At 35.7% G+C, this 25,543-nt stretch overlaps 1 protein-coding gene across 1 annotated transcript in view; it reads right to left on the reverse strand.

The window, feature by feature from the left end:
• Positions 1–917: 917 nt before the first annotated feature.
• LOC126889545 (BRCA2-interacting transcriptional repressor EMSY) overlaps positions 918–25,543 on the reverse strand; it is a 45,846-nt gene continuing 21,220 nt past the window's right edge. Inside the window, exons 4-5 of the mRNA XM_050657896.1 lie at positions 18,251–19,482; positions 918–1,237 (exon numbers count right to left, since the gene is read on the reverse strand). Coding sequence (XP_050513853.1) covers positions 1,071–1,237; positions 18,251–19,482 — 1,399 coding nt within the window. The 3' untranslated portion in view covers positions 918–1,070. The remainder of the gene's footprint in view (positions 1,238–18,250; positions 19,483–25,543) is intronic.

The raw sequence follows: 25,543 nt of genomic DNA on the forward strand, positions 1-25,543 counted from the left end.
TAAAAAAACAAAAAAAAATAAGTGTTTAATATTTTTTAAGAACCTATAGAATAACATCAATCACGACCCTCCACTCCACCCCCTGGAGGTGGGTGGGGGATAACTTTAAAATCAAATAGAAATCCCCATATTTTATTGCAGATTTGGATTCCTCATGAAAAACTAAGTAACATTTATTCGAAACATTTTTTAGAATTGTTGATAGATGGCGCTAATAAATAGTGTTTTTCCGATTATAGCGCCATCTATCCATAATTCGAAAAAATGTCTCGAATAAAAATTACCTATTGTTACGTAAGGAATCCAAATCTGCAATAAAAAATGGGGGCTCCTATTTAACATTTTAAAGTTGCCCCCACCCTCCAGGGGGTGGAGTGGAGAGTCGTGATATTTTTCCAACAATTATTGTTCAGAAATCATTTGTGGCATTTTTCAATGTGTTTGTGTGTGTTTTATTCTGTTATAAGTATAACTTCTTACGTGCGTACAAAGTACACACACATTCTTTTTTAATTTAGAGAACCTCATTTTAAACAACAAGTATTTTTAAGAAAGTCGTCCTCCACAGACAACTTTCACTTTTGACGTTTTTCGACTTGAACGTTTGTATCTACAATGCGTAGGTTTTATCTACAGACGCAGTAAAAACTTCGATAACCACGAGATGGTTCGCCTTTTCTATTGACTTCCCCCAGATATTCTAGTTAAAAAATAGGGGCCAGTAATTTTTTGATTTTTAACTGCTTCGTTTGCTGGGGTATTTTAGACAATTGAGTAATCTGATTCCTCGCTTGTACTTATCGTATTAAATAAGTTTTTCTAATATAACCCTAAACATCATTCACTTACAATAAAGTTTAGCGGTCCAGACGATTTTTGCATAACCTCTAACGTCTTACAAAATAATAAGTTGATAATAGTTTTGAGCAAACCTTTAATCTTTTAAACAGCCCAAGAGGAAAACTGCTTTAGATTTAAATAAAACAACAATGCCTAGCAAACATACAAAATATACAAAAAGGAATAAATGTACAATAGTTAAATTACAAATTAAATAAATATCAGTTGCACTATGTATCACTAATTTTCGATACTTCAACATCCATTAAAACATCTAAAGGAACTTCTTCGGTCGTTATCTCTTCAGATAAGTGAGACGTGAGACTTAGAGAATTTTCAAATTCGGCTATTTCATTTACATCGAATTCCATCTTTTCTTCCACTTTTATATCTTGTTCTAAAAAAAGTTACAGTAATCAAAGAATATAAAATGATTCGGCTGCAAAACGAAATCAAGAGACGTCTTATAGTTCAGTTCGTTTAGAGAGCGTCATAAACGCCCTTACGTAAGTTTCACTCTCATTAGAGATCCTCACAGGGCGTATATATGACTACAGTGGAACCTCGATAACTCTGATTAATCGGGACCGCGGCCGATCCGGGTTATCGAAAATCCGGGTTAGCCTGAGAATATGGCAAAAATTAATAAAATACGGTATACTTAAAGATAAACTCCGTTATAATTGAAATAACATGAAATATATATGCACAGTCCCTACACATCTAAATTATTAAAAACACGCAAACACAAACCTAAACAAACGGAAGCAAACAATACAAGACTGTACTACACACAATACAGTCACAATCGGAACGATTTTATGAACGGTGAAAACTAAGACCATTGTTTAAAAAATATTTTTTGAAGTTATACTTCTTTACGATCGAGGGTGAAATTTTATAATTCCCTGGCGCATGCGTAGATAGACAGTATGTAGTTCGTTGCTAATCTTTCAAATTATTTATGTATCAGCGCAAATAAGTCATTAAAAGAATAATATTCTATTATATATTATATTAGTGTATAATATATTATATTAGTGTTCTTAGTAAATGTATTATTTATTATAATTTTTGTGTCTTTGGATTTGTCTTCCTCGGGCGTAAGATAATAAAATATCTATTTTTATACTTCACTTTGATCTATTTGTCACCGTGATGTGTAATTATATCCGACACGTCAATAGCACGGGGCTTGATAGCTCGGTTGGTATAGCATTGGACCAGAGATCGAGAGATCGCCGGTTCAAATCCCGAACGATTCATATTCATTGTTTGAAGTTATACCTCTTTACGATCGAGAGTGAAATTTTATAATACCGGGCGCATGCGCACACAGACAGTATGTAGTTCGTTGCTAATCTTTCAAGATATGTATGTATCAGTGCTGTCAGCGCAAATAAGTCATTCAAAGGATATTTTAGTGTTTTTAGTAAATGTATTATTTATTATAATTTTTGTGTCTTTGGATTTGTCTTCCTCGGGAATAAGATATTTTATAATAAGTATATTTACAGTATTTTTGTATACTTCACTATTAAATTTGTCAGTATGTATGAGAAATGTTGTAACCTGTCAAAGCGAAGGGAATATAGCTCAGTTGGAGAGCGTGTGACCGGAGATCGAGAGGTCCTGGGTTCAAATCCCGGATGATTCATATTCTTTTTTTTTATTATTATTATTTTTGGTATGGTTTTAATAAAAAAATTTTAAAAGTGGTAGGTCAGAAAGTTAGTTTAATATTTAAATAAAATACAAATAACCTGTTAAGTATATTTATTTCTTTGAAATTATATAATAGAAGTATAAGTTCTTACGTGCGTACAAAGTATACACACATTATTTTTTTTATTTTTGGTATTGTTAAGTTTTGGTTAATTTATGGTAATTATTGTTAATTTTGGGATTGTAACTGTTAAGTATATTTATTTCGTTGAAATTATATAATAGAAGTATAACTTCTTACGTGCGTACAAAGTACACACACATTTCTTTTTTTTTTTTTTAATAGTCTTTTAGTCTTTTTTAAACAATGCTAAGACAGTTTGAAATAAATAAAGGAATAACAGGTGCCTGTTGTTTCTGATAAATCCGACACAATGACCGTCGCTCTGCCGCCGCCGCCGTATGCCATGAGTCATTTTTACTATCGTATACATAGTTAAAATTACACAAATACACATTACATATCTCTCAAATATTATATACCGGTCCGGCTTAGCCCGACTTCCGGGTTATCGGGGGCCGACTTATCAGGGTTCCACTGTACTTCTGAACGAATAGGCCAGGATCCGGCGTACCAAAAAAAGTTAATTACATAATAGCAAGTTGAAAATTTGTTAACAGCTTAACAGTGTCTAGTCGGACAAACTTTGATGTAGGGAAACACTGGAAGAGGGGAAGTTTTAATTGTGGAACAGGTTACAGATTTCGAACGTCAGACTACGAAAACGTCCTATGTATTTTGTCGGACGGAATTTCCAATTGATTTGTTACTCTCATGCAAAAATCAAACTGCTATTTATCACCAAACATAATTCTTGTCATTTGACATATTCTACGTGTTGGACTTATTAAAATACCCAACATATTTGTCGGACAAACATTTTTTCATATATTATATAAAGTTTGCTATTAAATAAACTTAAAAACATATTTATACTTCTAAAATATTTGAATTATTATTGAAGAATAGGCTTACAGCATATTATATCAAAAAATATAATTTAATTTCCCCTCACCAATTTGGTTTCAAGCAAAATACTTCTCACCCAAGATGCCATTTTGAATTTAACATCAAAAGCATATGAAGCACTTAACAACAATAAAGTTTGCTTAAGGAGGCGTTCAAGTATTACGTAACGGGGCGTTACATGGGGGGAGGGGGGTTCGAACAGCGCGTTACGTAACATTCTTTTTTAACTTAAACGAAAAAAACTACGGAATTTCTTTTATGTTTTACATAGACCCCTGAATTGTATATGTTGCACCCTCACGCTCCGCTCATGTTCCGACAACAGGACAATAGTACCTATTCAAGTGAAAAAATCTTAAAATTTGTAACACAGATGAAGCACAGTAACATGTGTTTGCAATAATTAGCTGGACTTTTCTCCACAACAAAAGATAAAAGATACAGATGGGATTTAAGAGGTTGCAGAGGGAACTACATGTTCATCAATCATGTATGTTTTCTGAAATCGTTTTCTGCAGTAGGTATTCATTAATGTTTTAAATACGCAAATTTTCAAATTATTTAAAAATGTCTAAATAAAAAGCATTAAATACAAAACCCACTATATTGATACTTAGTTTAGAAAATTGATAGATATTAAAAAAAATATCTACCCTTATTTAAAGTGTGATTCCTGAATTATTAATTTCAAAGTTTTATGTGATTAATATCTTGACGAAAATTATACATAATTTCAAAATTTCACCTTGGCATTATTCATAATAGACCCTACATAATACTAATACACATTTCTGAGATGAGGTTGTTAAGCAGCTTCTAAAAACAAAAATATACAGGGTGTTTAATTAAAATTAAAGATAACGAACTATGCTAGACTTGAGTGAATCACCCTGTATATTCAAATTTATGTTTAAATAGTCCATAGTTTCTAGAGTTTTTATAATTTTCTAAAATAATGACACATGGCAAAAACAATTTTATTCCATAAGTGTTGTTCTGAAACTATTTCCTTGTGGCATTTTTATAATTACGTATTTTTTATGGGAAATAAGCCACAATTTTACTAAAAAATGAATTTATTAACGTTTCGAAGCCCAAATCGGGTTTCGTTGTCAAAATACAAAATACTATTAAAATAAACAAACATGTTGTTGCTAAGTAAAAAAATTCTTCTATAATTTATTTAATCTGACTCATTTATATTGGCAATTCAGACGTATATTATACATTTTAAAGTAGAAGACTTTAAAATGATATCGCCAATATTTATGAGTTGCGTTCCTGGGACGACTTTACTAAAAGATAGTTCATTCGATTACATGAAATCAATCCCAACTCAAGAATATCCGTCGCAAAAAAATCATAGCATGTGATCTTTCTTTAAAAAGACAACCAAATGCAACGATGACAGTAAAATTCTCGCGTTAGAGATTCCATAGTAAATCACGAGGGAAAACCAGGAAAAACCTCGTGATACTATCCCGACATCGTAAGTATTTGGTCTTACATTTAATCTACCTTCAAGAAAACTAATACCAAATTCTGACTTTAATATGTTTAAATTATAAATAATATTAATATTACATAGATATACAATAAGTAATACTAAAATATAAAATTTGTACCTAACTCGATATGTTATTGACTTAATAATCGTGGTATTTTCTTTCTATTGACTTCCTCTTTCAGTATGGGTAACCACATCCTACTGCATTCTACCGAGGAATTTGCGACACAATTGGTTTCATTTAGCATAATTAGAGCCGCTTCTTTGATTTTTCTCTTTTTACTATCTGATTCTTTCAGGACTATACTTGAATCTCTCCACTGAACTCTATGCTCATTATCCCATGCGTGTTGACATATTTGAGATCTATCAAATTCTCTATTTTTAATATAAGATTGATGTTCACTTATTCTAACGTTTAATGGTCTTGATGTTTCACCTAAATAAAATTGTTCGCATTCACAAGGTATTCTATAAATGCAATTCTTTGTTCTTTCTTGTTCATTGTTAGGTTTAGTTTTAGATAGAATAGATCTCAATGTGTTTGTTGTTTTGAATGTTGTTGAAATGTTGAATTTATTTCCTATCGTTTTAAGTTTCTCGGATAGTCCTTTTATATATGGTATTGTTATTTTCCTCGTATTATTTCTTGTGAATGTTGTAGGATCCCGTTCTAAGTTGTTCTGTTCCATTCAATCCAATCTTGTCAATTCCTATTATATTGGATATTCTTGAGTTGGGATTGATTTCATGTAATCGAATGAATTATCTTTTAGTAAAGTCGTCCCAGGAACGCAACTCATAAATATTGGCGATATCATTTTAAAGTCTTCTACTTTAAAATGTATAATATACGTCTGAATTGCCAATATAAATGAGTCAGATTAAATAAATTATAGAGGAATTTTTTTACTTAGCAACAACATGTTTGTTTATTTTAATAGTATTTTGTATTTTGACAACGAAACCCAATTTGGGCTTCGAAACGTTAATAAATTCATTTTTTAGTAAAATTGTGGCTTATTTCCCATAAAAAATACGTAATTCCATAAGTGGTTTCCATACATTATAATTTTAAATGATCACCCTGTATTATTCATAAAGACCATGAAATCAGATTGTTAAGCAGTTTTTAAAAATATAAAAATATACAGGGTGTTAAAAAATAAAGCTTGTGGACTACGGTAGGCTTGCATGAATCACCCTGTACATTTAAATTTATGTTTAAAAAGCACACATTTTTATATATGAAAATCTACGGGTCTCAGCGTTTTTTAAAATTGATTAAAATAAGGACAAAAATCATTTTATTCCATAAGTGCCTTCTTATATATACAGGGTGTTTCAGAAAAAGGTATCACGATCTCAAGATATCTATCAAGATAGGTGAAAGACTGAAAAATAATTGGGGTTTGCTTGGTATAAAATTTTTGTAACGGCATGCGTTTTTACGATACAGGGCGTTGAAGAACAAAAAGTTTTACACATTATTTTCACTATTTTTTCGAAACTACTGGCAACATCGTATATTATTTGTTATACAAAAATTTTTACTAAGCAAAATAAAATGTTGAAATGATAAATATGTTATTTTATCTTAAGTTTTTATTAAAAAAGATAAAATAGAAGAATGCATGAGAAGAACAATAAAGGATGAAGCCAAAAATGTATGTAAGGATGGGGCCAAGCAGGGAAAATGTAAATGTAAAATTAGTAATAAAAGATTATTATTGTAAGTTTTGGACATATTTCATGTCATGGGACATGAAATTACGATTAGCAGGGATAACCAGACACATGAACTAAAAAGAAGAATCGTTCTTGGGTGGGCAGCATTTGAAAAACTGAGAGAAACTTTTGAAAGTGAGTTGCCCACATGCCTAAAGAGAAAGGTATTTGATCAGTGCGTCCTCCCAGTCTTGACGTACGGATCAGAAACACTTACCTTACCTAAAGCCTCAGCTACCAAACTAAGAGTAACGCAGAGAAGAATGGAACGATCAATGTTAGGAATAACTCTGCGAGACAAAATCAAAAACGAAGAAATCAGGAGAAGAACAAAGGTGACTGACGTCATCAAAAGGATAGCCAGGTTGAAGTGGAGATGGGCAGGACACATAGCCAGAATGACAGATGGGCGATGGTCAAATAGGTTATTGGAATGGAGGCCAAGAGAAGACAAGAGAAGCGTCGGTCGACCGCCTACAAGATGGACAGACGACGTAAGAAAGCTAAATAAAAACTGGATGAGAGCGGCGCAGGATAGACGTGGTTGGAAACGAGGGGAGGTGGCCTATGTTCAGCAGTGAACTTTTGAGGCTGGATGATGATTGTAAGTTTTTATTATTACCTCAAATGCGATTAAAATAATAACAAAGTTCTTTTACCGAGTTTCCGGTACTTTTTGCAACCTAGTTTTCCATTTAGGTTCAAATGGTCACTGTCACTTGGGTGTTACGTAACGTTTAGGTAGGGGGAGGGGGTACATAAAAACGTTACTGTGCGTTACATGGGGGGAGGGGGGGGAATCTTCAAAATTGCGTTACGTAATACTTGAACGCTCCCTTATGTGTATTTCTTGATTTGGCCAAAGCTTTTGACACTGTTAGCCACAATAACCTCTGGCAAACCTAGGAGAAAGTTGATATAAGAGACAACTGTTTACAATTATTTAGAAGTTACCTCTCTGAGAGACAGCAGGTAGTAAGGGTCTCCGAAATAATAAGCGGGCAAAGAGCTATAACATATGGAGTGCCACAGGGAACGGTATTGGGTCCTGTCCTGTTTAATCTATATATAAATGGATTATTTTCATTGCACAGTACAGGTCATATAATTGGGTTTGCTGATGATACTGCTATTATCTATGATGCTGAGAACTGGTATGACTTTTAAAAAAAGCAGAAACTGATCTACAACTAATAAAAGAATGGTTTGACTACAAAATATTAACAATCAATTTTAAGAAAGCTGTTTATCTACCAATATTTACCTCTAACTTGACCACTGATCTTTTCAAACGTCTTCAAATATCACATAATAAACAAAATTTTTATATTAAACCTGTAACAAATGTTAAATATCTAGGTGTTATTATAGACACACGCCTAAAATGGGAATCTCACATTAAATATATCATTAAAAAGCTACAGTTTATCCTATATATAAATTTAAGCATCTCAAAAACACATACCTAATATATACCTTCGCACACTCTATTACGGACTAGTAGAAAGTCATCTCCGTTATGGTATACTGGCTTGGGAAAGCGCCCTTAAAACACACATTCTCCCACTAGAAATCATACAAAGAAGATTTCTGAAAATTATTATGTCTAAACCGTACACTTACTCTACAGATTATATAGGGAAAGTAATATATTTGACTTGAAATAGTTATACTTTCTTTATGTGTCTTCAAAATATCACACCATGAAAACAGACAGTAATTTACCTTCACATGAACATGATACTAAAGGCAAACACCTCTATATTGTCCCGAAAATGACAAAGTCCTTCTGTCAAAGAAGTTTTTTATTTCTAGCCCCGAAAATATCCATTCATATTCCCAGTGATATCAAAAATACTAAGAATGTTCTTTTTAAAAAGAAATTAAAATCATTGCTGATGGAACAAACAAGAAATTTTTGTGACATCATTATATGTAGTAGCTTAAATTTGCATACCTTAAAAAACAAAACAAAAAGAATAAAACTCCAGTCACTACTCTTATAAAATTTTAATAGTTAGATTATTCGCTTTCGCTTATATTTCAAATTTTTTATTGTTTTAAACTGATTTATTGCTTTATATGTTTATCATATTTAATGAAAACATGCGTATCTACAACATTCTTCAAAAATATTACTAACTAATTGAGCCATACATAATAGGGAACTTGCATAAAATTTTAAATTCGAAAAAAATGTTATAAATCACAACAGAACATAATTTAAAACATGTATCAAAGATAAAAAAGTTGTTTTTGTGTTCCGTTTGGCCCCTAAAGACGACTCTAAATTCAAATTAAAGCAGCTAGCCCAAAATGCGTCGTGACGTCATATGATTATGTTTACATTCTGCGCCAACAAAGTAAACAAAATTGTATATAATTTTAAATTAGACATTATAAACGTCAGTAGAAAATACAGTTATGTGACGTCACAAGTATTTTTGATCGTTTGAACTATTCATAGAAAACTTGTACTTTTACAAAATGGTTTTATTTTCCATAGTAAACCTTCTTTCCTTTCCTTCAAAAACTGTATCAAACTCCAATCTCAACAAACTGGTATACATTATTACAATGACATACGATAAATGTCATTAGAATACAAATATTTTTCCTTTATTCCGCGACGATGAGGTGGCCAAATACCCAAGTAGGTGGAGGCCAATAAGCTAAAGAAGGAGAAGAAGAATATACCTAAATATAACCATAAAAATAGCCATGTAGTAAAACGATGTGACGTCACGGGTCGTCTGAACTATTTTAAAACACAGAAGATTTTAAATTTGTATTTCTAAGTTATTATGAGTTTTTGAAGCGTGAAATTTTGGAAATCTCATTTTTAAACCAAACAGAACATTATTATGTAATAAAAAAATGTGTAAGTTCCCTATTGTTAGGTACTTTAAAAAAAATTTAATTATTCGTGATTTATTGTTAAACTAAGTATTTATTGTATTGTTTTCATTATATTATTTTTTCTACATATCATATTTACTAAAACATAACTATGTAGGTATTTATAACTTAAAAAAAATTAGTTATATTCTTTATTGCATTGTATTACCATTGTTTATATAGGGATAGTTGGTCAGCCCAATAGAAAAATTTGTTTGATTCAAATTGAGACAGTCACCAGATGTTCCCACAATTTCTGTCAGATTCGCAACGTCAAAATGCATAGACACCAAGTTGGATACGATCCTATTCATAACACCCCAACTCGCATACATATTAAGAAAAATAAATATATGTGGAATAATATATTTAGAAATTGAATTAATGATGTCATGCTATTATATATAATGTATAGTAGCATGACATCAATAATTCAATTTTTAAATATACTCTTCTATATATTTATTTTTCTTAATATGTATGCGGGTTTGGGTGTTATGAATAGGATCGTATCCAACTTGGTGCCTATACATTTTGACGTTGCGACCCTGACAGAAATTGTGGGGACATCTGGTGACTGTCTCAATTTGAATCAAACATATTTACCTATTGGGCTGACCATGTTATGATATGTTATTTAGGTTATATTTATGTTATCATGTTGTTATTTATTATTGTATATCCTATTTACCGAAACAGGTGTATCCTCCACACCTCTCGGAGACCTTCGGGTTAATTTATTCACTTGATAGATATATGTAAATATTGAAAAATTTGTACCTATTATCGATGAATAAATTATTATTATTATTATAAAAACAACCTGTTATTTTTCACAATCATAAACTTGTCAGGATGACAAGTTCCACAATTAAAATCACGTTCCACAATTAAAACTTCCCTTGTTCCAGTGTTGCCGTACATCAATTTTGTCCGACTAGACACCGTTAAGCTATTAACAAATTTTCAGCTTTTAAACATCTAAACAAACAACTGGTCTAAACAAACTAACGTTATAAATTAATGACGAAATTGAAATTTTTAAAGTTGAAGAAAATACTAGTACCGAGTACTAGTATCGAGTATTGCCTCATCTGTCATTTATTACTGCTTTACAACGATCTCTCATGCTGAGAATAACCGTTCTGATTTCTTCTTGATCAATTTGATCCCAAATTTCAACCAACCGCAAAAACAGTTCATCTACTGTGTTTGGTGCATTAGGTAGTTGTCGTAGTCGTCTGCCTATGATGTCCCAAACATGTTCTATTGGGTTGAGGTCAGGATGTCTAGCAGGCCAATCCATGGCAGGAATTCCAACCTCCTGACGATACTGCTGCACAATTCTTGCCGTGTGTGGCCTGGCATTATCTTGCATAAGCATGAAATTATCCCCAATAAATGGTGAAAATGGCACGACATGCTCTTCTAAAATGTCTGTTATATACCTCTGCGATGTAAGCCGCCCGCGATCTATTCTAATTCCGTACGAGCCTCTAAATGAATCCCACCCCACACCATTACCGAGGCGCCGCCATACTGTACAGTCCCTACGGTGTTACACTGTGCGTAGCGTTCCCCAGGCCTTCTATACACTCGGTTTCTCCTGTCATCAGAAAAAGATAGTACCTGGATTCATCGGTGAACAATATTCTTCCGCAATCATCATTATTCCAATCAACATGTTCACGAGCAAAATGCAATCTTTGCTTTCTATGGTCTCTGGTCAATAATGGGCCAATTAATACCCTTCCAGGGCGTAGGTCCTGCGGATGACCTAGTCATCTTAGCCCACGGAAAATTTAATGGTACAGTCAGAGATCGAATGCAACAGGCTCTGACCGTAGTTACAGAATGGACTTCAAATGTAGGGCTTAACATCAGTCCTCTAAACTCCAAAATCATGAAATTTACTAAAAGAAGGAATTCAGAGGAATTGGGTCCTCTAAGTCTAAATGGTATACATTTAAATCTGGTGAGTGAAGTGAAGTATCTCGGGATAATATTAGACTCAAGACTTACTTGGAATCAGCAGATAGAAAGAATAACGAAGAGAGCGGTATCTACGTTAATGGTAGCCAGACGTACTCATGGAAAAATGTGGGGTTTGAGACCAGACATGGTATATTGGACTTATAACATGGTAGTAAAACCCACAATTACATATGCATCAGTGGTATGGTGGCCAAAAGTGCAGCAAAAAAGTGCCATCATCAAATTAAGCAAGGTGCAAAGACTTGCTTGTCTCGGGATCACGGGGGCTATGAGGGGCACACCTACGGCAGCTATGGAGGCACTACTGGATCTCCCTCCTTTACATATAACAATAAGAAGTGAGGCGAGAATGGGCTATTATAGACTGCGAGAAAACCTGAGCAACGTACCAGTTAAATCAGGACATAGTAAAATAACGAATGAAATTAATGATGCCGAATGGATGATGATTTCTGACCATATGACATCAAGATATATGCCTGAAGTACCTTTTCAAGTGGACATTTGCCCACGAGACGAATGGGACAGAGGAAACTCTCGACCCAGACTGCAGGGTTGCACCTGGTATACGGACGGGTCTAAAACTGCAGACGGTTCGGGCGCAGGAATATTCTATAGTGGTGGAAATTTCAACATTTCTATTCCACTGGGAGAATGTACCTCCGTATTTCAGACAGAGATTTTTGCAATCTTGCAGTGTGCAAGAGAAAACAACCTGAGGGCATTGGAACTGCAGCGGGTTAACATATGCACAGATAGCCAAGCAGCCATTGGGGCTCTTATAAGCCCTAAGGTGAACTCTAGGCTGGTGTGGGAATGTCGACAAGAACTTGATAGACTGGCACAACATAACAGTGTTATAATACTGGTATGGGTTCCAGGTCATCGGGGCATATACGGCAATGAAAGAGCTGATGCACTTGCCAAGAGAGCATCAGCTACAAAATACCTGGGTCCAAAGCCGGCCGTGGGAGTGCCAAAAAGCACCGTCCGCGAACGAAAAAAAGCCTGGATCCGAAGCAAACACAACTCACACTGGGAGAGTGTACCTGGTCAAACACATGGCAAGATGTATATCGGACGGACATGTGCTAGTAGAGCTGAGTTACTGCTGAAAACAAGCAGGAATCAGCTCAGAGTCATAACAGGTTTCCTCACTGGACATGCGCCAGTTAAGGGTCACCTGCATACAATGGGGCTGTTTCATGGAGACTTGAGCTGCAGACTCTGTAACAGAGAACCTGAAACAGTCAACCATATTTTGCATGACTGTGAGGCATTGGATCGGAGGCGGCAAACACTTTTCGGAGACATCGAAAGGACTCCAAAATTATATGGCACCCACCCACTAGACCTGTACAAGCTGGTACAGGGTTCCAGAATTCTGGAATGGGTTTCATAAACAATGGAAGATGTACAATAAGCCAAGTGGCTGCAGTACAACCGGTTCACAACAGACGGCTTCCAGGGGGAAAAAAAAGAAAGGGCGTAGGTCGTTTTTGAAAAGTCTTCTTCTAATCGTATTTTGGCTGATTCTAAAGTTATAACGATCCAAAAATTCATTTTGTAGAGAAGTACTGGTAACAAACCTTTGTCTCAGTGTACGAAGTGTCAAAAACCGGTCTTGATTAGGAGTTGTAACTCTTCTACGGCCTTGACCGGGTCTTCTCGAGTTACTTCCAGTAACAGAAAAACGTGTTAACACTCTTGAAATGGTTGACTGGGTGACGTTAAAACGTTCAGCGAGTTCTACTTGAGTGTATCCTTCTTCGCGAAGAGTAACGATTCTAAAACGGTAGTTTCACATAGCAGTTCACTGTTATCGCAGCGGCTTTTAGCGGTGGGGATATATCTACTGCGATGGGTTTTACTGCTACCTACTGATTCACTACCCTTATGTCAAAATGAAATAGTCAGTTTTTAAAGATGGCGCCGAATAAAAAAAGGTGTAGATGGTGTAACAACTTATATACATATTACTATTGAAGAAAAAAATATTATGGAAAAAAAGTACCCTCGGTGGCGAAACGAACATACAGTAAAAAAGATATTGGGTGAATACACCCTTATTAAACAGACCTGGCTTGACATGGAAAATAATTTATTAACAGAACCATTAAAACCATGGCACTGTTGGACAGTAAATAATCATCTGTGCTCATTCCGGTTGGTTGGCTATCATGAATTTTCTTTTTTTCTAGTAGATACGTTGCTCTTATGGATGCTATCTTCTTTTTTATAGTTTCTTTATCTATAATCTATACCCACCTTTTCCGCAATTTTTGCAATTGCATCCTTTCTCTTAAATGAATAAAAACATTTTTTTTTCGTCCGAGAATGTAATGTATTTTCGCCAGATTTCGCCATTTTTATTTTATAAATAAGTTACTGCGATAGCAAAACTAGAATTATTTCTACTTATCGCGGTAATTCTTATAACAATCTACTGCGATCGAAATGGTATGATTCACAACGAAGAAAAGGTGACAGCCAAACCACGCCTACCTAACAGTCGCTGTGATAACAGTGAACTGCTATGTGAAACTGCCGCTTTATACAGTCACTTTCTGAAAAATTTCGATTTTCTTGCTGCTGGTGGTTCATTTCAAAGAAAAAACACTTAATAAATTTGAAAAACCCCTTTAAACGTTCAGCACAACGTATTCCAACCCAACTAAATTTTTTTGCAAAAAATGGTAAAAACATCAGCGTTTTTTACCGTTATTTCAACAAATTTTACAATATACCGGTGGTAACAATAATATATTATCACAAAGATCGAAACATTAAAATTATTTGATTTACCAGGGTTTTTAAAATTATGCGTTAATTTTGGGGCGCAGTTAATAAGACGTCTCTTGATTTCGTTTTGCGCGAATTATTTTGTATTAGTTTTACTCTTAACTGAGTATCGGGACCAAGTTTTCGTTGGAATTTGGACCAAATTCAACAAATCTGAAGGCTGCTTAACGATAAATTGTGAATAACATAACAACCCGTCGTAGTATACAAAGGGTTTAAAAAATTGAAAAAAATAATTAAACAAAAATTCTCAACTACTTTTCCACCATGACAATGCACCGGCTCACACCTCCGACGTCGCCATGGCCCAATTGATCGAATTGGTCTACAAACCCCTGTCCCATCCACCGTATTCTCCAGATTTGGCTCCGTGCGACTACTTTTTGTTTCCAAACTTAAAAAAGTCATTCGCAGGGAAGAAGTTTAAGTCAAATGAGGAGTTCATCACCGCCAAGGAAGCCTAATTTGCAGACCTCGATAAAATGTATTTTTCAGACGGGTTAAAGAAGATGGAGCATCACTGGCTCAAGTGTATCAAACTACAAGGAGACTACGTTCAGAAATAAATCACGACTTCTCTTAAATTTTTGTTTTTCTTTTGAAGGTTAAGTACTTATCGAGCCGCTCTAGTATCACTCAATTACAACTAATTTATAGTCCCAGAAAAATACTTTACCATGACGAATCGGTAAGTAAATTACTGTAAAAACTCACGTGTACAGTGGACACTGTTTTACATAATACTTAGTAAATGAACTATGATTACTTACCAATATCATTACTTATACAGTCGTCATGGATTTTGTCTTCTGTTATTGAAGTACATTCCACACTGCTTTCACATTTATCTATTTCCTCCAATAATTGATCACGTTTGATGACCAATTCGTGACTCACGTTTTCACACCCCACTTTATGTTGAGAAATATGGAATTCTTCAATCTTTGAATATAATCCTCTGCAACATTTTCTTCAGCTATTACACCAAATGCTTTAAGAATATCTTCCAAAACAGATGATTTTCCGTTTTCTCTAGTACAGTTTTTGGTGGTTGTGGACGCGCTACTATTACCAATTTCAGCTCCCGATTCCTCTAATTTAACATCAGATTTCTCCGTCTGTAACTTGCTCGTAGTAACAGTTGGTGTAGTCGTAGATTTAGATACTTGAGTTGTGTTTACAATATAGAGAGGCGATGAAGTCCCAGACACTGACTTTCCTACAATTTTACCCCCAGAGGCAGTACTTTGATACTACCCTTGGAGCTCATTACTTGTAATTGGGAAAGAGGAATAACTTTTTTAGTAGATGGGTTAGTTTGGACTGTCACAACTTTATGTTTGACAGAATTGACTCCGAAGACTTTAATAAGAAAGCTGTCGGAACGATGGGTGCCACGTTTGCTCACTTCGGACAATCAGCGCAACAATGAGACCACTTCAGAGCAGTGTCTGAGACTCTTTAAGCGTAATTCAAATGAGTTTCTACGTTGACTCATAACCGTCGACAAAACATGGTTTCACCACAGACCAAGGAATAGTCGATACAGTGGACGTCACCCCGCTAACGTGCTCCTAAGAGGGCGAAGACTGTCCTATCGGCCGAAAAGGTGATGGCCACCATTTTCTGCGATTCACAAGGTATGTATGAACTATATCAAATTCTTGGAAAAGGGCAAAATGGTCACGAGCCTTTACTATACCGCATTATTGGACCGATTCGACGTCGAATTACAGAAAAATCAACTCCAATTGGGGAAGAAAAAAGTACTCTTTCACCATGACAATGCACCGGCTCACACCTCCGCCGTCGCCATGGCCAAATTGATCGAATTGGACTACGAACTGCTCTCCCATCCACCGTATTTTCCAGATTCGGGCCTGTGCGACCACATTTTGTTTCCAAACTTAAAAAAGTCGTTAGCTGGGAATAAAATTTAAGTCGAATGAGGAGGTCATTACCGCCAAGGAAGCCTAATTTGCAGACCTCGATAAAATGTATTTTTCAGACGGGTTAAAGAAGGTGGAGCATCGCTGGGTCAGGGGTATCGAGCTAAAAGAAGACTACGTTCAGAAATAAATCACGACTTCTCCCAAATTTTCGTTTTTCTTTTGAAGGTTAAGTACTTATCGAGCCGCCCTAGTATCACAAAATTACAACTAATTTATAGTCCCAGAAAAATACTTTACCAAGATGAATCGTTAAGTAAATTACAGTAAAAACTCATGTACACAGTGGACACTGTTATACATAATACTTAGTATATGAACTATGATTACTTACCAATATCATTACTTATACAGTCTTTATGGATTTTGTCTTCGATTGAAGTACATTCCACATTACTTTCACATTTATCTATTTCCTCCAATAATTGATCACGTTTGATGACCAATTCCTGACTCACGTTTTCACACCCCACTTTATGTTGAGAAATATGGAATTCTTCAATCTTTGAATCATAATCCTCTGCAGCATTTTCTTCAGCTATTACACCAGATGCTTTAAGAATATCTTCCAGAACAGATGATTTTCCGTTTTCTCTAGTACAGTTTGTGGTGGTTGTGGAGGCGTTACTACCAATTTCAGCTCCTGATTCCTCTAATTTAACATCAGATTTCTCCGTCTGTAATTTGCTCGTAGTAACAGTTGGTGTAGTCGTAGATTTAGATACTTGAGTTGTGTTTACAATTTAGAGAGGCGATGAAGTCCCAAACACTGAGTTTCCTACAATTTTACCTCCCAGAGGCAGTACTTTGGTACTACCCTTGCAGCTCATTACTTGTAATTGGGAAAGAGGTATAACTTTTTTAGTAGATTTGTAGTTTTGACTGTCACAACTTTATGTTTGACAGAATTGACTCCGAAGACTTTAGTAAGAAAGCTGTCGGAACGATGGGTGCCACGTTTGCTCACTTCGGTCAATCAGCGCAACAATGAGACCACTTTAGAGCAGTGTCTGAGACTCATTAAGCGTAATTCAAATGAGTTTCTACGTTGACTCATAACCGTCGACTAAACATGGTTCCACCACAGACCAAGGAATAGTCGATACAGTGGACTTCACCTTGCTAATGTGCTCCTAAGAGGGTGAAGACTGTCCTATCGGCCGAAAAGGTGATGGCCACCATTTTCTGGGATTCACAAGGTATGATCTATATTAACTTCTTGGAGAAGGGCAAAATGGTCACTGGGCTTTACTATACGGCATTATTGGATCGCTTCGATGCCGAATTGCGGAAAAAACAGCCACAATTGGGGAAGAAATAAGGACTGTCACCATGACAATGCACCGGCTCACACCTCCGCCGTCGCCATGGCCAAATTGATCGAATTGGACTACGAGCTGCTCTCCCATCCACCGTATTTTCCAGATTCGGGCCTGTGCGACCACTTTTTGTTTCCAAACTTAAAAAAGTCGTTCGCTGGGAATAAAATTTAAGTCGAATGAGGAGGTCACTACCGCCAAGGAAGCCTAATTTGCAGACCTCGATAAAATGTATTTTTCAGACGGGTTAAAGAAGGTGGAGCATCGCTGGGTCAGGGGTATCGAGCTAAAAGAAGACTACGTTCAGAAATAAATCACGACTTCTCCCAAATTTTCGTTTTTCTTTTGAAGGTTAAGTACTTATCGAGCCGCCCGAGTATCACTCAATTACAACTAATTTATAGTCCCAGAAAAATACTTTACCATGACGAATCGGTAAGTAAATTACTGTAAAAACTCACGTATACAGTGGACACTGTTTTACATAAGACTTAGTAAATGAACTATGATTACTTACCAATATCATTACTTATACAGTCGTCATGGATTTTGTCTTCTGTTATTGAAGTACATTCCACATTACTTTCACATTTATCTATTTCCTCTAATAATTGATCACGTTTGATGACCAATTCCTGACTCACGTTTTCACACCCCACTTTATGTTGAGAAATATGGAATTCTTCAATCTTTGAATCATAATCCTCTGCAACATTTTCTTCAGCTATTACACCAGATGCTTTAAGAATATCTTCCAGAACAGATGATTTTCCGTTTTCTCTAGTACAGTTTGTGGTGGTTGTGGATGCGGTACTACCAATTTCAGCTCCTGATTCCTCTAATTTAACATCAGATTTCTCCGTCTGTAACTTGCTCGTAGTAACGGTTGGTGTAGTCGTAGATTTAGATACTTGAGTTGTGTTCACAATATAGAGAGGCGATGAAGTCCCAGACACTGACTTTCCTACAATTTTACCTCCCAGGGGCAGTACTTTAATACTACCCTTGGAGCTCATTACTTGTAATTGGGAGAGAGGAATAACTTTTTTCGTAGATGGGTTAGTTTTGACTGTCACTACTTTATGTTTGACTGAATTGACTCCGGAGTTGGTTACATTAGTTAAATGTAAATTTGTTGAGGTAGAGTTGCTGGTAACGATTTTAAATTTGTCTAATTTTTTTATGGATATATTTTTAACGAAGGGTATTTGAAGGGTTCTTTGTAAAATACTGTTGGAAGGTATCGTTTGGGCATTAGAAACTACAATCAATTTTTGACCAGAGTTAACGGTTTTCGTCATGGGTGTTTTAGGTGTAATTTTGATGCATTTCTGAGGTTCAGTGCTGGGGCCAGGAGTTTGGGGTGACACTTGTTTAACTGTAATGCTAGCGTTGGGCTTGACGGTAGTTATAACTTTAGGCTTGGGTGCCTGGTTTTCATTGGAACACAACGGTACTTGTGGAACTGTGGAGTGTTCCGGTGTATCAGAATTATTGCCTTCAGTCAGTTCTTCATCTGGTAATTCTTCTTTGACTGATTGCAAACTAATGTTTTGAAGAATGTGTATTCTTTGGTTCATTTGGTTCATAAATTGTGACTGTGAAGGTTGTGGGGATGAACTTAAGCCTGTATGAGACTGCGAAAATGAGTGGATTGATGCCGGGTTGATCATTCTGTGTTGACCCAACTCAGAATGGTCATGGTCTACTTTTTTAACAATTTCTTTTGGTTTTAGTTTCGTTCGTTGCCTGAAATAAAAAATGAATTAACTTGACAAAAATCTAGTTATTCAGCCGTGTGATGGATGACCGAAGTTATCTTTAACGTAAAGTTATCCTGTAGTTTAGTTATAATCCTAGAATTGGTGTGATGTATCATATTTAACTTAAGTACTTGGGTTATTTCTTGACAGTTCTTGAGTTATCTGATATATCAACTGTCACTTTATAACGCCACGTTAAACCTCAAGTTATGAGATAACTTTGTAGTTATGTAAGGATATGTAAGGTTAGGTTCATCTTTTGACTTGTTTTAAGACAGAAATCAAGTGAATTTAGAAGCTAATAATTTAATAATTAAGAATAGAAGGGTAATACAATTTTAAAAATTATACAAAAATCAAATCGAGAGATATAAGTTGAAATTTTATTTTAAGTACTTACTGAGCTTTCTATCCAGAGTTGCCAGATGATATTTTATAAATCCCACACTTAGAAACTGAAATTCCCTCAAATTGAAGCTCAAATACCCTAAATTTAATTTTTTTTTGTCACTTTAATAAATTAGTAGTCAAATGAAGAGAACAGTAAACCAAAATTATACTACTTATCAACGAGAGCCCTGGAAATAATTAATAGTTCCTATCGTCTTCGATCATATGGGAGTATATTATACAGTTCTATGTACATTCGCAAATTTAATTTACCATGACCCCTTAAAATCCTACATAATTTTCAGCCCCCAAAAAATCCCACTACAATTTCTGCTTAGAAAAATGTTCCTTCTTCTTCTTCAGGTGCCATCTCCGCTACGGAGGTTGGCAATCATCATAGCTATTTTAATTTTTGAGGCAGTAGCTCTAAATAGTTGTTTTGAGCTGCATCCAAACCATTCTCTAGGTTTTTCAGTCATGAAATTCGTCTTCTGCCGATGCTTCTTCTGCCATCTATCTTTCCCTGTATTATGAGTCGCAGGATGCCATACTTCTCGCCCCGCATCACATGTCCGAGATACTGTAGTTTTCTTTCTTTAATTGTAAGTTCAACTTCCTTCTCTTTACCTATGCTTCTCAGTACTTCATTGTTCGTAACTCTATCTACCCAGGAAACCCTCATAATTCTTCTATAGGTCCACATTTCAAAGGCGTTAAGTCGTCTCATTGTCTCTACATTTAACGTCCATGATTCCAGTCCATAGTATAGTACACTATATACGTAACATTTTATTAGGCGTACTTTAAGAGCTAATGTTAAATCTTTGCTACATAGGACCTTTTTCATTTTCATAAAATTAGAATGTGCTTTCTCGATTCTGACTTTGATTTCTGAAGAGTAGTCATTATTTTCGGTTATAAGTGTTCCTAGATAAGTGTAATTTTTTACTCTTTCGATCTGCTGGCCCTCTACTATTAAGATTTCGTTAGTATTATGGTTGTTTTTACTAATTTTCATAAACTTCGTCTTTTTGATATTGAGAGAGTGTCCGTACTCCCTACTACACCTTACTATTTTACTCATGAGTATTTGCAGGTCTTGTAAACTATCGGCTATTATTACTGTATCATCTGCATATCTGATGTTGTTAACTAAGACTCCATTTACTCTTATGCCGACTGTTTCATTTTCCAGAGTTTCTCGCATTACCTCTTCAGAATAAGCGTTAAATAATAGAGGTGATAGTATGCAGCCTTGCCTGACTCCTCTCTTTATTTCCATTTATTCAGATGTTTATTTTTCTATTCTTACTATTGCTCGCTGATTGTAATAGTGATGTGTTGTTAGTCTTAAATCTCTTTCATCTAGGTTTTTAGTTTTTAGAATTTCCATGAGTCGGTCATGTTTTACTTTATCAAACGCTTTATTGTAGTCTATAAAACAGACTTAAAGAGAACGGTTAACATCCAAACATCTCTGTGTCAGCACGTTGAAGGAGAATAATGCCTCTCTGGTGCCCATACGGTCGGTCATGTTTTACTTTATCAAACGCTTTATTGTAGTCTATAAAACAGACTTAAAGAGAACGGTTAACATCCAAACATCTCTGTGTCAGCACGTTGAAGGAGAATAATGCCTCTCTGGTGCCCATACCATTGCGGAACCCATATTGAGTGTCACTAATATCCAGCTCCAGTTTAGAGTGTATTCTGGCGTGGATAATTTTCAGCAGAATTTTCAAGGTATGTGACATTAAGCTTATGGTTCGGTAGTCACTGCATTCTTTGGCATTCACTTTTTTTGGCAAACACACAAATGATGATGTCAACATTTCTCTAGGGATGATTCCCGTAGTATAGATAGCGTTGAACAGTTCTACTATTATGTCCAGGTTTTTCTCGTTGACCAACTTTATCAGCTCGCTAGGTAATTCATCTGGACCAGCAGATTTATTAGTTTTCATAGAGTTTATTGCCTGACTAACCTCTGATTTAGTTATCTCTGGGCCTACGTCTCCGGTTTGGCTATCTACGGACGTACTAGCTTCTCTCTGGTCATGAAATAGTTCCTCGATGTACTTTTTCCATCGTCGTAGTTTTCGTTCTGTCTCCATTATAATATTTCCGTTTTTGTCGAGCAATATATTTGAGGTTCTTCTATTTCCTATTCCGGCTAGTTCTTTGACTTTTTTATGTAGATTGAGTTGTCATATCTGTTTTTAACTTCTTCTATTTCTTTACATTTTTCAGAGAAGTAGGTTTCTTTAGCCTCCCTAATTTTTCTTCTTATTTGGTTTTGAAGCTGTTTATAGCGGGTCTTATTATTTGTTTTGTTTTTTCTTCTTTCATTCATCAATTCTAGAATTTCCTCCGTGATCCATTCTTCTTTCTTACATTTGGTTGTTGTAAGTACTTTCTTACTTGGCTCTAATATAGAGGTTTTGAAGAATTGCCACTGCTGTTCTACGTTGCAATTATTTCCTGGGTTTCTATCTAGATTTGTGTTGATTTCACGTTTCAAATTTTCTTTTGTTTCTTCTGACTTAAGTTTCTGTATGTTAAGTTTTTGTTGTTGCGGCTTTTTTGCGTCTTTTTTAGTTGAAGTTGAAAGTTTTGAAATTTTGAAAAAATTTTCCTAGACGCTTTCAAATTACCCCAAAATTGTGGGAAAATACACCAATCTGGCAACCCTGTTTCTATATATACCATTTGAAACACCACCGAACCCGAACCCGAACAGCTGTTTGCTGTTCGGCACTGTTCGGTCATCGACGGTGGCCGACGATGGGTATTTACTTTTACGGTCATCTACCTAACCTGTAGCATGTTCCGATCGATCTCTCGCGCTCACTCCAACTTGTACTATTTCTACATAAGGTTCTCTTTGTTACGTCAAACTTTGTTCCTCAAAAATGTTATTTGTAATATATATTGTTGAAAAAATAACTAAAAATATCTCATAACTGTGAAGAATTCATCACACCGAATTTTACCTAAATAGTTATGGGCATCGTTATACCTGAGAGTAATCTTAACTTTAACTCAAACGTTAAAGATAACTTTGGTCATCCATCACACGGCTGATTATCACATCAAATGTCTCCATTTGTCAAGCCATTTGATTTCATAGAAATTTTGACTTAATGCCTAAGCAACAATAGAGTTGATGACCGATATACAAAAATCAATAAGTATACACACTGGCACATTAGTGCGAGGAAGTTCAATTACTCATTTGCCGTTGGAGATACGAAAAAAAGTTATTTAGGTAAAAGTTGGGGCACAGATAGGACGATAATTAAGGCCATGAGAACCAGAGCTTAACTGATAAGAACATTACTTTACATAATCAAGAAAAATGATCAGAGGCTAACAATGTCCGATTGTTTAGGTAATCTTACGTTGATAGAAGTGATTCTTTGTCAACATAAAATTACTAAAACAATCAGCATTGTTAGCCTTTGATCATTTTCCTTGTTTATGTAAAGTAATATTCTTAGCAGTTAGGCCACTCTGGTTCTCATGGCCTCAATTTAAAAATATTTTCAAATGTACAGGGCCACCCGTACTGACAGGGACCCATTTGTGACAATGGTATATGGAGAATAAGGTTCAACCACGAGCTACACCAATAATACAGAGAACCCTCTATAGCAAATTATGTAAAAATACAAAGATTGAGTTGGGCAAGTTACCTTATTCTTCTTCTTCTTGATGTGCCTATCCGTGACTAATGTTGGCGATCATCATGGTTCTTTAACCAGGGTGTTCTTCTTCTTCCTGTGCATCGCTTTCCAAATATTTTTCCTTGCAGGATGGCTTGTAGGAAGGCATATATGGATTCATTTCGCATAATGTGTCCAAAGTATTCCAACTTTCGAGATTTGATGGTGGTTAGTACTTCTCGGTTCTTCCCCATTCTTCTAAAAACCTCCTCATTTGTGACCCGATCAGTCCATGGGATTTTAAGAATTCTCCGATATAGACACATCTCAAATGCTTCGAATATTCGGCACATATCCTCGTTCAAGGTCCATGATTCAACACCATAAAAAGGACAGAGAAGACGTAACATCTCAGCATTCTTACTTTTATACCAAGAAAAAGGTTGTGGCTCTTGAAAAACGCCCACATCCGGATGAAGATTGATCTAGCTTTTCCGATGCGCGCTTTTATCTCTTGGTTGTTGGTCCATTCTTCATTTATTATGGTGCCGAGGTAGTTGTAGTGCCTCACTCTTTCTACAGGGGTTTGGTTGATGTAGAGTTGACCTTCTGTTATCTTTTTCTTGCTGACGATCATAAGCTTTGTTTTCTTTACGTTTATATTGAGTCCTGTATTGTTGACTGTAATACGTGATTTTGTCCATGAGGACTTGTAGGTCTTCTAGGTTGTCCGCAAATATTATGTTGTCATCTGCATACCTGATATTATTTAGCCGGTACCCGTTTAGTGGAATAACTTTTTCACTTTCGTGCAAAGCTTCGATAAATATTCTTTCAGAGTAAAGATTGAAAATTAGGGGGGACAAAATGCAGCCTTGCCTCACTCCACGCTTGATTTTGACATATTCGGTGAGTTCACCGTCAACTCTGAGGTTTGCAGTCTGATTCCAGTAAAGGTTTCTAATTATTTTCAGATCTTGGTTGTTAATTCCTGCTTGTTTTAGTATTTGCATCATCTTGGCGTGTTGTACTCGATCAAACGCCTTCTCGTAATCAACCAGACATGCGTATACGTCGCAATTTATGTCTCTGCAATCTCTGGAAATGCTGGGTCGGGGTCATTTTTGGCATTTCTTCTTTCGTCCATTAGTTTCAGGATCTCATCTGTCATCCATGATTTCTTCTTGGTTAATTTATCTGCCTTTAAGTGTCTACCCTTTACATTTTGAACTATTTCGGTCATCTGTTTGATCATTTGTTCTTCGTTCGATGCGTCTCTAATTGCAGTCACTTGCTCGTTTAACGTGGCTTGGACCCTCATTTTTGTGTCAGGGTATTTTAGCATACGTAGGTCGTATGATTGTGATTTCTTTTTCTGCACTATTTTGAGTTTGACGCGAAATACTCCCACCAGTGGAACGTGGTCCGTCTCTAAGTCTGCTCCAGGATAAGTCTTGACAGATGTAAAGCTGTTTCGGAATCTTTTGTTTACTAAAATGTCACCTTATAAGAATGGATAACAACAGAACACGTAGCAGAACGCTTAGCGGAACTAAGGAAGACCAAGGAAGAGGTGGATAGACGAAGTGAGAACAGATGCTAAAGAGATATTGAGGATGGACAACTGGAGGAGAGCAGCCAGAGACAGAGATACTTAGAGGCTGATGCTAGGGGAGGCCAGGACCCAACTTGGGCTGTAGCGCCATAGGAGAGAATTCCCTGATAGACGACAACCAAGAAGAGAAACTTTAGAAAGTTTGGTAGAACGGTTTCATCGGTCTGGACACTTCTTCTTCTTCAAGTGCCCTGTCCGTTGGAACGTTGGCTATTAACATGGCAATTCTCATCTAGCTTACACCACTTCTGAATAGTTCGACTCATGTGAGCCCAAACCACTTTCGCAGATTTTGGAGCAACAAGTGTCTTCTCCTGCCTGGCGCTCGCTTACTGTCTATTTTTCCCTGGACAATCAATTGCAGTAGAAAGTACTTA

This window comes from Diabrotica virgifera, chromosome 8 (genome assembly GCF_917563875.1).
Source record: "Diabrotica virgifera virgifera chromosome 8, PGI_DIABVI_V3a".
NCBI lineage: Eukaryota > Metazoa > Arthropoda > Insecta > Coleoptera > Chrysomelidae > Diabrotica > Diabrotica virgifera.